This window comes from Puma concolor, chromosome B3 (genome assembly GCF_028749965.1).
Source record: "Puma concolor isolate L17-30 chromosome B3, mPumCon1.1.hap2, whole genome shotgun sequence".
Lineage (NCBI taxonomy): Eukaryota > Metazoa > Chordata > Mammalia > Carnivora > Felidae > Puma > Puma concolor.
Genome location: NC_141672.1, coordinates 15,107,735 through 15,119,906, shown reverse-complemented (window position 1 = coordinate 15,119,906; position 12,172 = coordinate 15,107,735). Strand labels below are relative to the sequence as shown.

At 42.8% G+C, this 12,172-nt stretch overlaps 1 protein-coding gene across 2 annotated transcripts in view; it reads right to left on the bottom strand.

Moving 5' to 3' along the window:
* The window catches only part of EFCAB11 (EF-hand calcium binding domain 11), a 157,744-nt gene that overhangs the window by 49,031 nt on the left and 96,541 nt on the right, over positions 1 to 12,172 (bottom strand). Inside the window, exon 6 of one of the 2 annotated variants that reach the window (XM_086709041.1) lies at positions 8,402 to 8,708. The exons of the other annotated variant lie outside the window; for it this stretch is intronic. Coding sequence (XP_086565167.1) covers positions 8,705 to 8,708 — 4 coding nt within the window. The 3' untranslated portion in view covers positions 8,402 to 8,704. Of the gene's footprint in view, positions 1 to 8,401; positions 8,709 to 12,172 lie in introns of those variants that run through there. 2 annotated transcript variants of the gene reach the window in all.

Here is a 12,172-nt window from a genome sequence, read left to right as displayed (position 1 = left end):
GTCAGGGAGATCTGTCTAAAACACAATCTGATGTCACTCTCCTTTCTTAAAAACAGTCCAAGACTCTCCATTTCCCCTAGAAGGAGGCCCTAACAAAGCCCCTTGTAATCTGGCTGCCGTCCTCTAGCCTGGCTTCATAGCTTGCCTCTACTCTGTGCTCCAATTACACTCGGCTTCCTTTATTTCTGCAATGAGGCCATGATCTCTTGCATGGGGATCTGTACATGCTTTCCCATATATCCAAAGCAATCAACCTCTCTTCTTTGCCTGGCTAACTCTTATTCAACCTACAAGAATCAGTAGAGGGCGCTTGGGTGGCTGAGTTGGTTGAGCATCTGACTCTTGATTTGTGGCTCATGATGCCAGGGTTCTGGGATCAAGCCCTGCATCAGGCTCTGCACTGAGTGTGGAGGCTGATTGAGATTCTCTCTCTCTGCCTCTGCCCTTCTCTCCCACTTGTGTGTTCTCTCTCTAAAGTATACATGTTAAAAAAAAAAAAAAAAGAAACAGCAGAGACATTACTTCCTGCGGAGTCGTCCTTACACAGGGCCAAGTGCCCCAGCAATGTGCTCCCGTGTCACCTGGTGCTTCTCCCATCACTGCACTTCCCACACCCCATGGGAACTACTGTTTAACTGTAGATGACCATTAGTCCTGTGGGCAAGTTCCACGTCTGTCCAGTACACCACACTGTCCCTGCGTGAGCCCAGGCCCAGGTATGGTAGGTACTCAATATACACTAGATCTGTGGTTCTCAACACTTTGTGGCTTCAGGATTCCCTTACACTCTTAAAACTCGAGAGCCCTGAAGAGCTTCCATTTTTATAGGCTTTATCAATATTTATCATACTAGAAGTTATAGCTGAGAAAATTTCAAAATATTACTTCATTAAAAATGACAATAATTTCACTGCACTTTTAACCAAAATAACATGTTTTTAAATGAAAACTAGGTAAATTTTCCAAAACAAAACAGCGAGAAGAGATTTTATATTCATGCAAGTCTTTTCGATACATCACTTAACAAATTACAGTTAGGTTCTCGTATCTGCTTCTGAATTCCCTTTGTGGTGGTATGATTGTAATATGTAAGGAAAAATACAGTTTACACAGACATGTAGCTGAAAGGGTAGGAGTATTTTAATAGTCTTTTCAGATAATTGCAGATATTCTTTTCTGATGCTAGACTGTAACTCAATATGTGGTAGTTTCTTAAAGGCTGGCTGCAATGTAGAATATGAAACCATATCAATTAACTTTTCATACTTTGTTACATTAAAATCCAGTGGTATATCTTGTACTTTCAATAGATCCTTTACCCAAGCACGATTTTGTAATATCATGCATTGGTTATCTGAGAAATATTAATTCACTGAGTTACACAGATCTTCTAAATGTTAACACCTTTCATTATACAATATAAAAAAAATCACATTTGTTAATATCACCATTGAATTCACCAGAAAAGTCTTTACGTATTGAGAAACTGTCAAGCTCACAGTGGTGGATACAAGTTTCCCAAATTCTAATTTTCACTTGAAAGCTTGAATTTTATCATTGGCAACAAACACTGTCAGTTGTTTTTCTTGAAATGACAGGCTCACATCGTTCATTTTTGAGAAAATGCTGACCAAATACTCAAGTCTGAGTAACGATAGCTTGTCAGTCATTCTTTCAAATAAAAATAGTGTTTCATTAAAACAATAGCCGGTTCAGATCTCAACTTAAAGAGCTTTTCCTGGAGACAACCATTATGCTTCGGCATGTAACCCAAATGCTGTACAAATACTTCCTAGCATATTAAAAAGTGTGTGCTTGAGGACTGAGATTTAATAAAATAATTTTTTTTAACGTTTATTTTTGAAAGAGAGAGAGAGTGCGGGCAGAGAGAGAGGAAGACACAGAATCCGAAGCAGGTTCCAGTCTCTGAGCTGTCAGCACAGAGCCCGATGTGGGGCTCAAACCCACAAGCCATGAGATCATGACCTGAGCTGAAGTTGGAGGCTTAACCAACTGAACCACCCAGGAGCCCCTAGTAAAATAATTCTTATTGCTTCACCAAGGATATTCTTTTTTTTTTTTTTTTTTTTTAGTGTTTATTTATTTTTGAGAGAGAGAGGGAGAGAGACACGGAGAGAGAGTGAGCATGAACGGGGGGGAGGGGAGCAGAGAGAGAGGGAAACACAGAATCCAAAGCAGGCTCCAGGCTTCAAGCTGTCAGCACAGAGCCCGACACGGGGCTTGAACCTGTGAACCCCGAGATCATGACCTGAGCTGAAGTCAGACACTCACTCAATCGACCGAGCCACCCAGGCGTCCCTCACTGAGGATATTCTTAAGTGAAACTGGCAATTTCTCCCCCCCACCGAGGGCCAAGGTGATGCAGAACGAAATGATTACGAGCACAGTTCGGTGCTACTGCCTTGATTCATGCTACAGACCGGTAGAACAGTTCCTGTGGGTTCATCTACCACAGCTTTTGCAGCACCGATGCAAATGTCAGCAGTGTGAACCAAGGTAAACAGTGCCCGAGCATCAGGAAGTCGTTTTGACCTCACACACCCCGTCGGGCATGGATCATCTGTAGAGGGCCTCTGGGCCAGATGAATGACACAAGGAAGGAGATACAAGCCAGCTTGGGTGCCTGCGACAACACTGCCCGGGGCCCTGGCTCTCCCCACCGGACCTCCATCCTGAGCTCCTTCCGCAGAGCTCATTCTCCTGCTCTTTACTCTGGGGCTTTTTGATTGCTTCCTTCCACCCAACCCTTGGTTTTGCCTCGACCCTGGGGTGCTGACACCTGTGCCTTAATAAAGTCCTGGCTGCAACTCAATTTTCTGGCTGCATTTTTGTTATTATTTCTGGGACCCGGCTTTGGATATCAGCCCTCTGGCCCCAGGCCCCACGATAAGGAGTAAGGCAAATCCTCCTCGGCATTTTTTCTGGACGATTCTGGGATGGACTGTGTAGGTTTACTTCTCACTAGCTCTGTCTCACACTGTGCACTCTAGAGGAGGCAGGATTAGAGGGATTAGGGATTTGGTACAAAAGGATAATGTTTAGGAAGATACCTAACTTGGGAGGTAAAACAAAACTGTCTTGCTGGTTGTCTTCTTGAAAGATAAGATGAAATATTCTTTTACTCTTGCAGATATGGGTCAAAATAAAAAAAAAAAATCAAGTGGTCAATGAACACATGCTAAAAGAAATGCTCAACATAGAACAGTTTCGAATTGTGTGCTCATCCATTTCTCTTCCATCACTACTTTATGATTATGCATCAGAAGTTCATCCAAGTATGAGACTTTGGTAAATGCATCTTTTAAATATGAAAGTTAGAGTTGGGCGTGTACAGGACAAGGTATTTTTTTTTTTTGCTGAAAACAGCTTTCAGCAAATAGCAAATTATTTAGAAGCAAATTAATATGATTTTCAAGGAGGTCTGTCCCATTGAACAAATCATTTTTTATCATTACAAAAGAAATGCTTTCTTCTCTTGGCATACCTCTTATATTACTTTTCTGAGCATTCTTGAACTAAGGCTTCCTTGTACTTTGAACAGCCAAGCTCTATCACAGTAATGTATCTGTGTGAAACAAACCTCCAATATTTCTAAGAGTCAGTGATAGAATGAAATGCCTTTCATGTCATTGCTCAGCTCTCTTCAAAATGAGCCCAGAGGCTTAACTTCAAGGGGCTTTGGGAAGATATCTCTCTCTGCCCCTGTCAGTGAGGGGCACTGTTGTAGGAAAGCAGAGATTTATGGGGTGATGGTTGCTCAAAGGCATGTGAGGTGTATTCCATGGAGAAGCAGGCTGAAGATGGAGAGATAGAGGCCAGTCAGGAGCCGTAGTCCCAATGGTGTGTCTATGGGACAAGGACAAGGGATCTCAAGGGTGGCTAGTTTCCCATTCTTTCATAAACAGGAATATACTGATGTCCTACATGAGGCTGACCTGGGTCTCCGAGACATTGAGAGGCAGTTTTGCATAGTGAGGGTCTGGAGTTTTAGAGGCAGACCACCTGGGTTTGAATATTGGCTCCATCATTTATAGGCTGAGTGACCCTGGACAAAGGAGTTTTCTAATCTGTGTTCATCTCGGAGAGTTGTTCTAAGGCTGTAAAGATACCATCTACATAAGGTGCTTAGCATAGTAGCTGGCATGTAGCAGGTGCTTAACAAATGACAGCTATTATTATTCACATTATTCTTCTGAAAGCATAAGCTGTGCATCTCCTAGAAGGAGAAGAAACAGATCTAGGACTTTTATATTCTTTTGCTACCAATCCCAGGGAGAGGATCCTGAGAAAAAGAAGATTCTATCAGATCTCTCGGGCACCAATTAAAGAACACGCCGCTCTCCATCAGGAGGATTTACACCCTCACTGGGAGGCACATCTCTAGGCATAAACATCTGGATTCCTAACAAAGAATTATGAGAAGATACAGTCTTGTTGGGTGAAGAGTTGGGAGGATACCAGCCAGTGTCAGGTCTCAGTCAGAACTCTAGGCCTAGAGTCCCTTGATCTCCCCAGTTTTGATAAACTTCATCTGTACTCTGCTTCAAAGACTGACCTTCCACGCTAGACCAGGGGCCTTGTCAATGACACAGAACTTCTCTACGTATGAATTATCCAGTGTGAAGATCCAATCCACTGTATACAGCTCCCCACTCCTACAGCTCTATTGCTCTTTGATTCTCAAGTTCTTTCAGCATCTTTTGAGACTCCTAGGACCCTGGCCATTCTACATTCTCTTAGTCTTCAAGTACCTGTCTGGTTTTACTTTTTCTCTAGTTGGCCTAGAGTCTATGATGCCATGCCTTTAGTTATATGGACCATTATCCTCAACGCTCCACCTGTTCCTTCTTCTAGCCCCCCCAACCTACAAAGCCCAAACCCAGTACTGATCCAGTCATAGTTCCTCAAACAGGTTTTGGATCCCATTCCACCCGCCTCTTAAGGGACTTGGCTCCTTCGGTCATATTCCTCTGCCTCCACTTCTACGTATTATTTCTTCCTAACACATCTATGTTATGAAATATCTCTCCAGATTCCAAATTCTTCTCTAGCATCTTCGTCTTCAAAAATAGTTTTACACCAGTTCCCTCCACTTCCTCCTCATCAATTCACTCCTTAACCCAAAAAGCAAGCTGGCCTCTGTTTCCATGATCTTATCCAAACTGCTTTTCTTGAGGTTGGTCATATCACCAAATCCAAGGAATCCTCTTTAATTGGCATGTCCAACTGCTGACACTGCTTCCTCTTCTAAAGGGTATTTCCCTTTTACATATCCAGGCTGCATCGCATTCTTCTCACTCTAGAGACCCTTGCAGTGTGACCACATTCAAAGCTAAGACTTCCACAACTCATAGGATTCAGAAACTGATACCGTGGACCTTAGACGTCTCTGCTGACTGGAGACCCCATATGCACACTGGTTAAGAAGGCAGACTCTGAACTCAGATAAACCTGCATTCCAATTCCTATCTCTGCACTGACCAGCCATCCAGCCATGAGAAAGTTACTTCACTTAAACCTCAGGCTCCTCAACTACAGAATGGGGTAATTATATCGCTGGTATCCACCTCTAGAGTTCTCTTGGGGATTAAATTAAATAATGCGTGGAGAAGCATATAATTAACACTCCATAACGTTAGCAATTGTTGTTATTACAGGATTCTCTACCCAAAACTCCCGAAGGAACTCAAACTTCAACTCAAATTACAAAATCAACTTAATGCCCTCATGCTCCTCCTTCATTACAGTAATCATCATAATAGCTTCTGTCTCTCAAGGATACATTTTGACAACTGATCTGTAAGTTAAATATTAGTGACCCTATTTCATATATATATATGTATGTGTGTGTATATATATATGTGTATATATATACATATATATATAAAACAACTGAGGTTTAGAGAAGTTAATTACTCTGCTGGAAGGGACAGGAAAACGACAGTTACGATTCAAACCCTGGCCCTTCTGACTCCAAAGTTAATGCTTCCTCGCTCTGGTAAACCACATCAGTGTTCGAGTCCCAAGCCAAAACCCAAGACCTTTATTTTGGACTTCTTCCCGTCTCTCTCAGCTATGTCGTGTGCTGGGGAACTGGTGTTCATGGGAGAAAATTCCCTGATTTGTAACACTTGCTGATTTCCGGCTCCCAAGGCGATGTCACTGAATGTGAGCTGAGCAAAGATGGGCAGAACTGGCATGGGAGCCCGCATGGGCCAGCTCTGGCACACCGTTGGTTCCAGTGAGGCCCTGAATCCTGTTCATTTGGATCAAGATAGTTTGACTGAAAGCAATTTGCCAGAAACAACTTACTCAAAATGACGTTGGTGAAAACAACGTGTTAAAACGATGTGACTAGAAAAGAATACCATTCAGCGATCGGCTACACACATTTTCTCTGTTCTACTCTCTTCCTGAGTGACTTAATTCTGGCCAATTATTGTCCAGGATGTCCAAGCAGAGGCTGTTGGTGGTAAGGTCACAGCCTCTGCAGCCTCCAGGCCTCTCGGTCTTCCCTGTCTGGGCTCCAGGTACACAGGAAACTTCCCATTCCTCGGGGGCCAACACCTCCTAGCCTCCTGGTCTCCGCTCGGGCCTGGAATGTCCTTCTGTCCACCCCATCATCTCTGCCTGGCTGACTCCTCTTCCTCATCTTTCTGAGTAGGGAACCGCCACGGGGGATACTCAACAAACTAAATGTCAAACAGCGAGAATTAAGGTGGAATTTTGTACGTGTCCAACAACTGGCAGACTGCTTCAACACGTTTTGCTAGTTTTTCACAACATATGGTATGACCCTATTTCAATAGCAAAGAGTGCACACGGATATAGAAAAGGATCTGGGAACTTAGTCTCCAGGGGTTTTAGCAGTGATTTTCTAAATAACAGGTGTGATTATGTGAGGGTTTTCCCCCCCTTTGGTCTATAGTTTCTATAGTAAGCATGCATTGCTTCTATAATAAAAAAAAAAGCCTATTTCTGTAAGATATTTTTATTGTTAATGTCTTTGTATTTCAATTGTTCGCTACTGTAAACAATTCTGGACTGGCTGCCCATTCATTGGATAGAAAAAGAGCTTGGAAAATAATGAAAAATGGGTAATTTTTAAGACCACAGAAGTCATCACATGGTGTACAAAAAACTACCAGAATGGAAGAAACCAGACTCCAGAGAGGTTCACTTTCAACGGCAGTGTGATTTCAGCAAGATTATTGGGTTGACTAAATTATATTTGGCCAAATTCTATGCTATTGTTAACTCTTCCTCCTTGAAATCTTTTATGATTCTTCAGATTTTTGTCTTTTTCATTTCCTTTGTTACCAGGTTAAAGAAACAACCAGATTCCTTATGGTACACAGACGTGTTGTGATCAGAGCTTTACCTAGTTCTTGGCATCCCTCTTGCTGCACTTTCCCCTTCACCCCCTTCTCCCCAGTCACCCACTGGCCAGCCTTGAGCTCCTTGCTCCAGTAACGCAAACTCTATGTCCCTGAACACGTCATGTGGTTTCAGTTCTCTGTACCTCTGTACGAGCTGCATTCCCTGAGATGCCTTTAAAACACACACATGCACACACACCCAGTAATACAAAGCAGTTACTCACACTGCAAAGTATTCCTGTTAATCCTATCTGCCTTATGGATATGACTGCGTCTTCTTCACTCGGGCGTTTGGAGTGTCTCCGGACCTCTCGCACCCAAAGTATGGTTTGCACACCCGCAGTGTCAATATTCCTTGCGAGCTTGTGACATATGCAAATTTTTCAGGCCCCACCACACTATCTACTGAGGCAGAAACTACGAAGATGGGCCCCAGGAAGGATGTTTTAAAAGCCCTCCAGGTGTCTCTTAAGCACCTAAGGTTTGAGAAGCACTGCTCCAGGGAATCGGTAATGTTGGCTGAATGAACTGATGGTGAAGAACCTGGAACGCTCCTTTACGTTTTTTTAAGACCTACATTCATTCCAAGCTTTTGCTTTTGTTGATGTCAGTCCACACACATTTGTATGTTCGTAAACAAAATGAGTAACCAACCTTTTCAAAACGTCCAGTGAAATTTTACTTAATTATTGGATCACTTTGGACAATAAACTTTCTCTTCCAAAATGAGACAGTTAACATAGGGCTTCATTTATTATTATTAGCTATCGCTTAGTAGCTAACTGTGCGTCACAGTTCTGAATTTTGGTTGGAGGAGCGGAACCCCAGGAAGTTACAGACACAGTGTCTCGCCTAGCACCCTGCAGCAGTTTAGTGGGAGGCCAGGCTCAGACTAAGCAGCTTCAGAATTTCCATTTACACTGAGCCCATTGAGTCACTCACAATGCTGCTGTTCCTTCAGGTGGATCACAGTAATTAACTTGGTGGAGAGACCTTGGAAGGTTACAGTAAACACTTTATTTTGTGGTCAGGCAGTTAAATGTGTAAAGGTCCCTACCCTCTATCTGATCATTACTTAAAGGACATTCCTATCGGGCCAGAAGTGATTTGTTAGTGCTGTAATATAGGCAGCCTTTTCACATCTCCCTCTGTAGCTGCTGGAATCTTGGCTCTCACCCAAATGCCCCACTTGGGTTTTGTTCAGGAAAGATTTTCTCCAGCTGCTTTATTTGTTCCACGATTACATGTATGAGCTTCCAGAATGTAGAAGATCACAAGTCAAATGAAAGGCTTCAGTTCCCAATTCACCTAAAGAGATAAAATTCGAAACCAAGGAAACAACAAAACATGGCTAAATGAAGGGCTAAGTATAAATGAGACTGAACAGTATTCCTACTAAAATGTCAGCACACGCCAAAGCACAGAAGGAAAATAGACACTGTGGGGGTAATCAGAGTATCCTTGTGCTCCACGTATGGTCACACTTGCAAAGGGATTCATATTTCTTCTTTACCATTTACAATTCGAGGCAAAGCAAGCTGACAAAAACAAAAGAGCTTCGTATTTAAAAATAAACAAAAACTTGCACGGCCATGTTCATAGCAGCGTATGTCACAAAGAGCTAAAAAGGTGGAGGCGGCCCCACTGTCCCTGGACAGATGGATAAACAAGTGTGCTGTCCACATACGATGGAATATTATCCAGCCTTTAAAAGGAAGGCAATGCTGGGGTGCCTGGGGGGCTCAGGAGGTTAGGTGTCTGATGCTTGATTTCAGCTCATGTCATGATCTCAACGGTTCATGAGATGGAGCCCTGTGTCGGGCTCTGTGGCAGAGCCTGCTTGGGATTCTCTCTCCGTCCCTCTCCCTCCCTCCGCCCCTCCCGTTAGCATTCTTTCTCAAAATCAATAAATAGTTTTTAAAAATGGTTAAGATCGTTAAAAAATAAACAAGAACAACTACATAAACTGTCCTAAGGATTGAAAGAGTACATTCAGATATGACATTTGGGCATCCTGGAGATTGGCCATCATTCACACTGAGAGCCTGGGGATCAAGATGAAGAGACGCAGGTCTGAGGGGAAAGGGCGGCTGGTTACTTGTGACAGATGGAAGAGTAAGTGAAGACTATGCAGATAAAGACCTATGGGTCATAGGGCAGGAAAGGAAGATGACTATTAGCATAAAAATAGAGGCTGACCCCCCACAAAAATCATCAAAGGCCAACGACATCTGGAAACCTAAAAAGCAAAAATTTGAGGGCTCACGAATCTCACAATATATACTGAAAAGTATTTCAAAGTCCAGAGTCCAAACATCAGTTCAGCTTCAAACACATCACACACACTTGTCAGTGTCGTTAAGCCACACGGTCTCTCTACATCACAAACAGGACAGCTGATGAATGTAAAGAACATCAAACACGATGAGACCTTCAGAATGTTGCCCCTAATCAGTGAAGATGCTCTTATCTGAAGCAATCTGGACCGAGAGCCAATCGGCTAATTTTTTAAAAGTCTGTTGAAAGGGAGGAAACACATAAAAAACGGTACACAAGGCTGTGGATGCTGCGGGTGTTGCCGTCAGATCCCCCAGCTGCTGGAACTGTTACCTGCTGAGAGTTCAACTGAGAAATTCAAGGGGCTCACCCCCAGCCAGAGGAAGTTGCCTCACTAAGGCTGATGGCCCCCTTTCCCCAGGGGCAGCCCACACCCATTGCCTGGTCAGTGCAGGAGGACAAGCACCCATCTCTCTGCTACATCTCTGTGCCTTAGTTTCCTGTATTTAAAATAAAGAATAATATTTGCCTCACGGATTATGGAGATTGAGGGATACGGTGCAAGTTGCACAGTACCAATCACATAATAGATGCTCAATCAATGCTGGCAATATCTATTTTTATACAGTAGGAGAAGCTGTCTTATCCAGTTCACCAGCTTAAAAGAAGCTTCCAGTCCCATATGCAAAGCAGTCCTGCAGTTGCCCAGCACTGGGTGGTGAGCCCAGCATTCCCTACGGCATTGGTGCAATTCACTATCTGTTAACCCTGCCTCCCCGGCTCCCGTACAGGCCTGGGTCCAGGAGCACCTTCAACAAACCTCCTGCACACTTGTCTCTATCTCGGGGTCTGTTTCCCAGGGCCCAATCTACACACATCCATAACTGAAGTGTTTAATTTTAAATTTGAAATATAAGCCTGCATTTGTTCCCTGAAGCTGTGGTTTATGTCAAAGCCTGCAATCTTTGAGACCAGGTCCATGGATCCGCATGCCTTCTCCTCTTTCTTATATAAACTACACTGGAAATGAATTACCTATGATTTCCTACTTTGGTTTCCTGAAAGTATGCAAACTGAAAGACCACTAGAAGGCAATCTAGATGTGGAATCCCTCTAAATATTTTTTTACCCACCCTCCTGCCCTGCAATCTAACAGTTATTTCACCCACAGCTAATGTGACAGCTTTTTCTAAAAATTTAAAAACTAATAAAATACACATTACATAATATTTACCTTCTTAACCATTTCTTTTTTTTTAATTTTTAAAAAAATGTTTATTTTTGAGAGGGAGACAGAGCGTGAACAGGGGAGGGGCAGAGAGAGAGGGAGACACAGAATCCAAAGCAGGCTCCAGGCTCTGAGCTGTCAGCAGAGAGCCTGACTCGGAGCTCGAAGTCATGAACCGCGAGATCATGACCTGAGCCAAAGTCGCATGCTTAACCGACTGAGCCACCTAGGCACCCCTGGCATAGGTAGGTTTGAGAACAAGCAAGACAAACAGGTTTGGGAACAAATACACCTCAGTTTGAGTAGAAGTACAGGAGTGTACTAGAGACGAGCCTCCCAATGACAAGCAGTCAACATGTTATGGGCATCTGCAGGACTGCTTTGCATAGGGGACTGGAAGCTTCTTTTAAGCTGGTGAACTGGATAAGACAGCTTCTTCTACCGTATAAAAATAGATATTGCCAGCATTGATTGAGCACCTATTATGTGATCGGTACTGTTCAACTTGCACCGTATGCCTCATTCTCCATAATCCGTGAGGCAAATATTATTCTTTATTTTATATGCAGGAAACTAAGGCACAGAGAAGTACTCAAGCAATTTATCCAAAGTCAAACCACTAAGAAGTAGCAGGACTGACATTTTCAAGTTGGTGTGAACCAAAGCCTGTCCCCACTCCACCGGCCACACTGGCTCTGCAAATGAATATTAAATAAAAGGGGCAAAAGGTTAGAAATGTAAGAAGTGATCCTTCGTTTTCTACTGGCATTGTATAAAATGACAAAAATATGTCACGTTTATTTTTTTTAAGAGTACAATTAAACAAGGAATGCACTTAAAGGATCCTCATAACACAGGAGCGAAGGCAGTGCAATCGGCAATTGTTATTTGTTTACATAGGAATAATTTCGGTTAATGAAAGACGGAAGTGTTAGGCAGCATTTGCAAGGAAAGAACTGAAGTCAGACGTTTTAATTGTGCTCTCAGATGAATACCTACACAAAATAAGGTGGAAATTTTATAGAGCATAATAAAAGCTAAGCGTGTTACATCTCAAGATAACTCTTTGAATTAAAAAAGAAAACAAAAAACAAAACAGAAAGCCAGCACATCTAAAATAATTCAGAGTCAGCTAGCAAGTGACTAATCAAAGATGTCTCATTACAACCAACTGCACCAACACCCACGTAGAAAACCCAAGCTATAGTTTTTTCTTTAGAAGTATTTTCCCAAGAAAATAAAGCATGAATTCGTGGTTGTCTTTTAA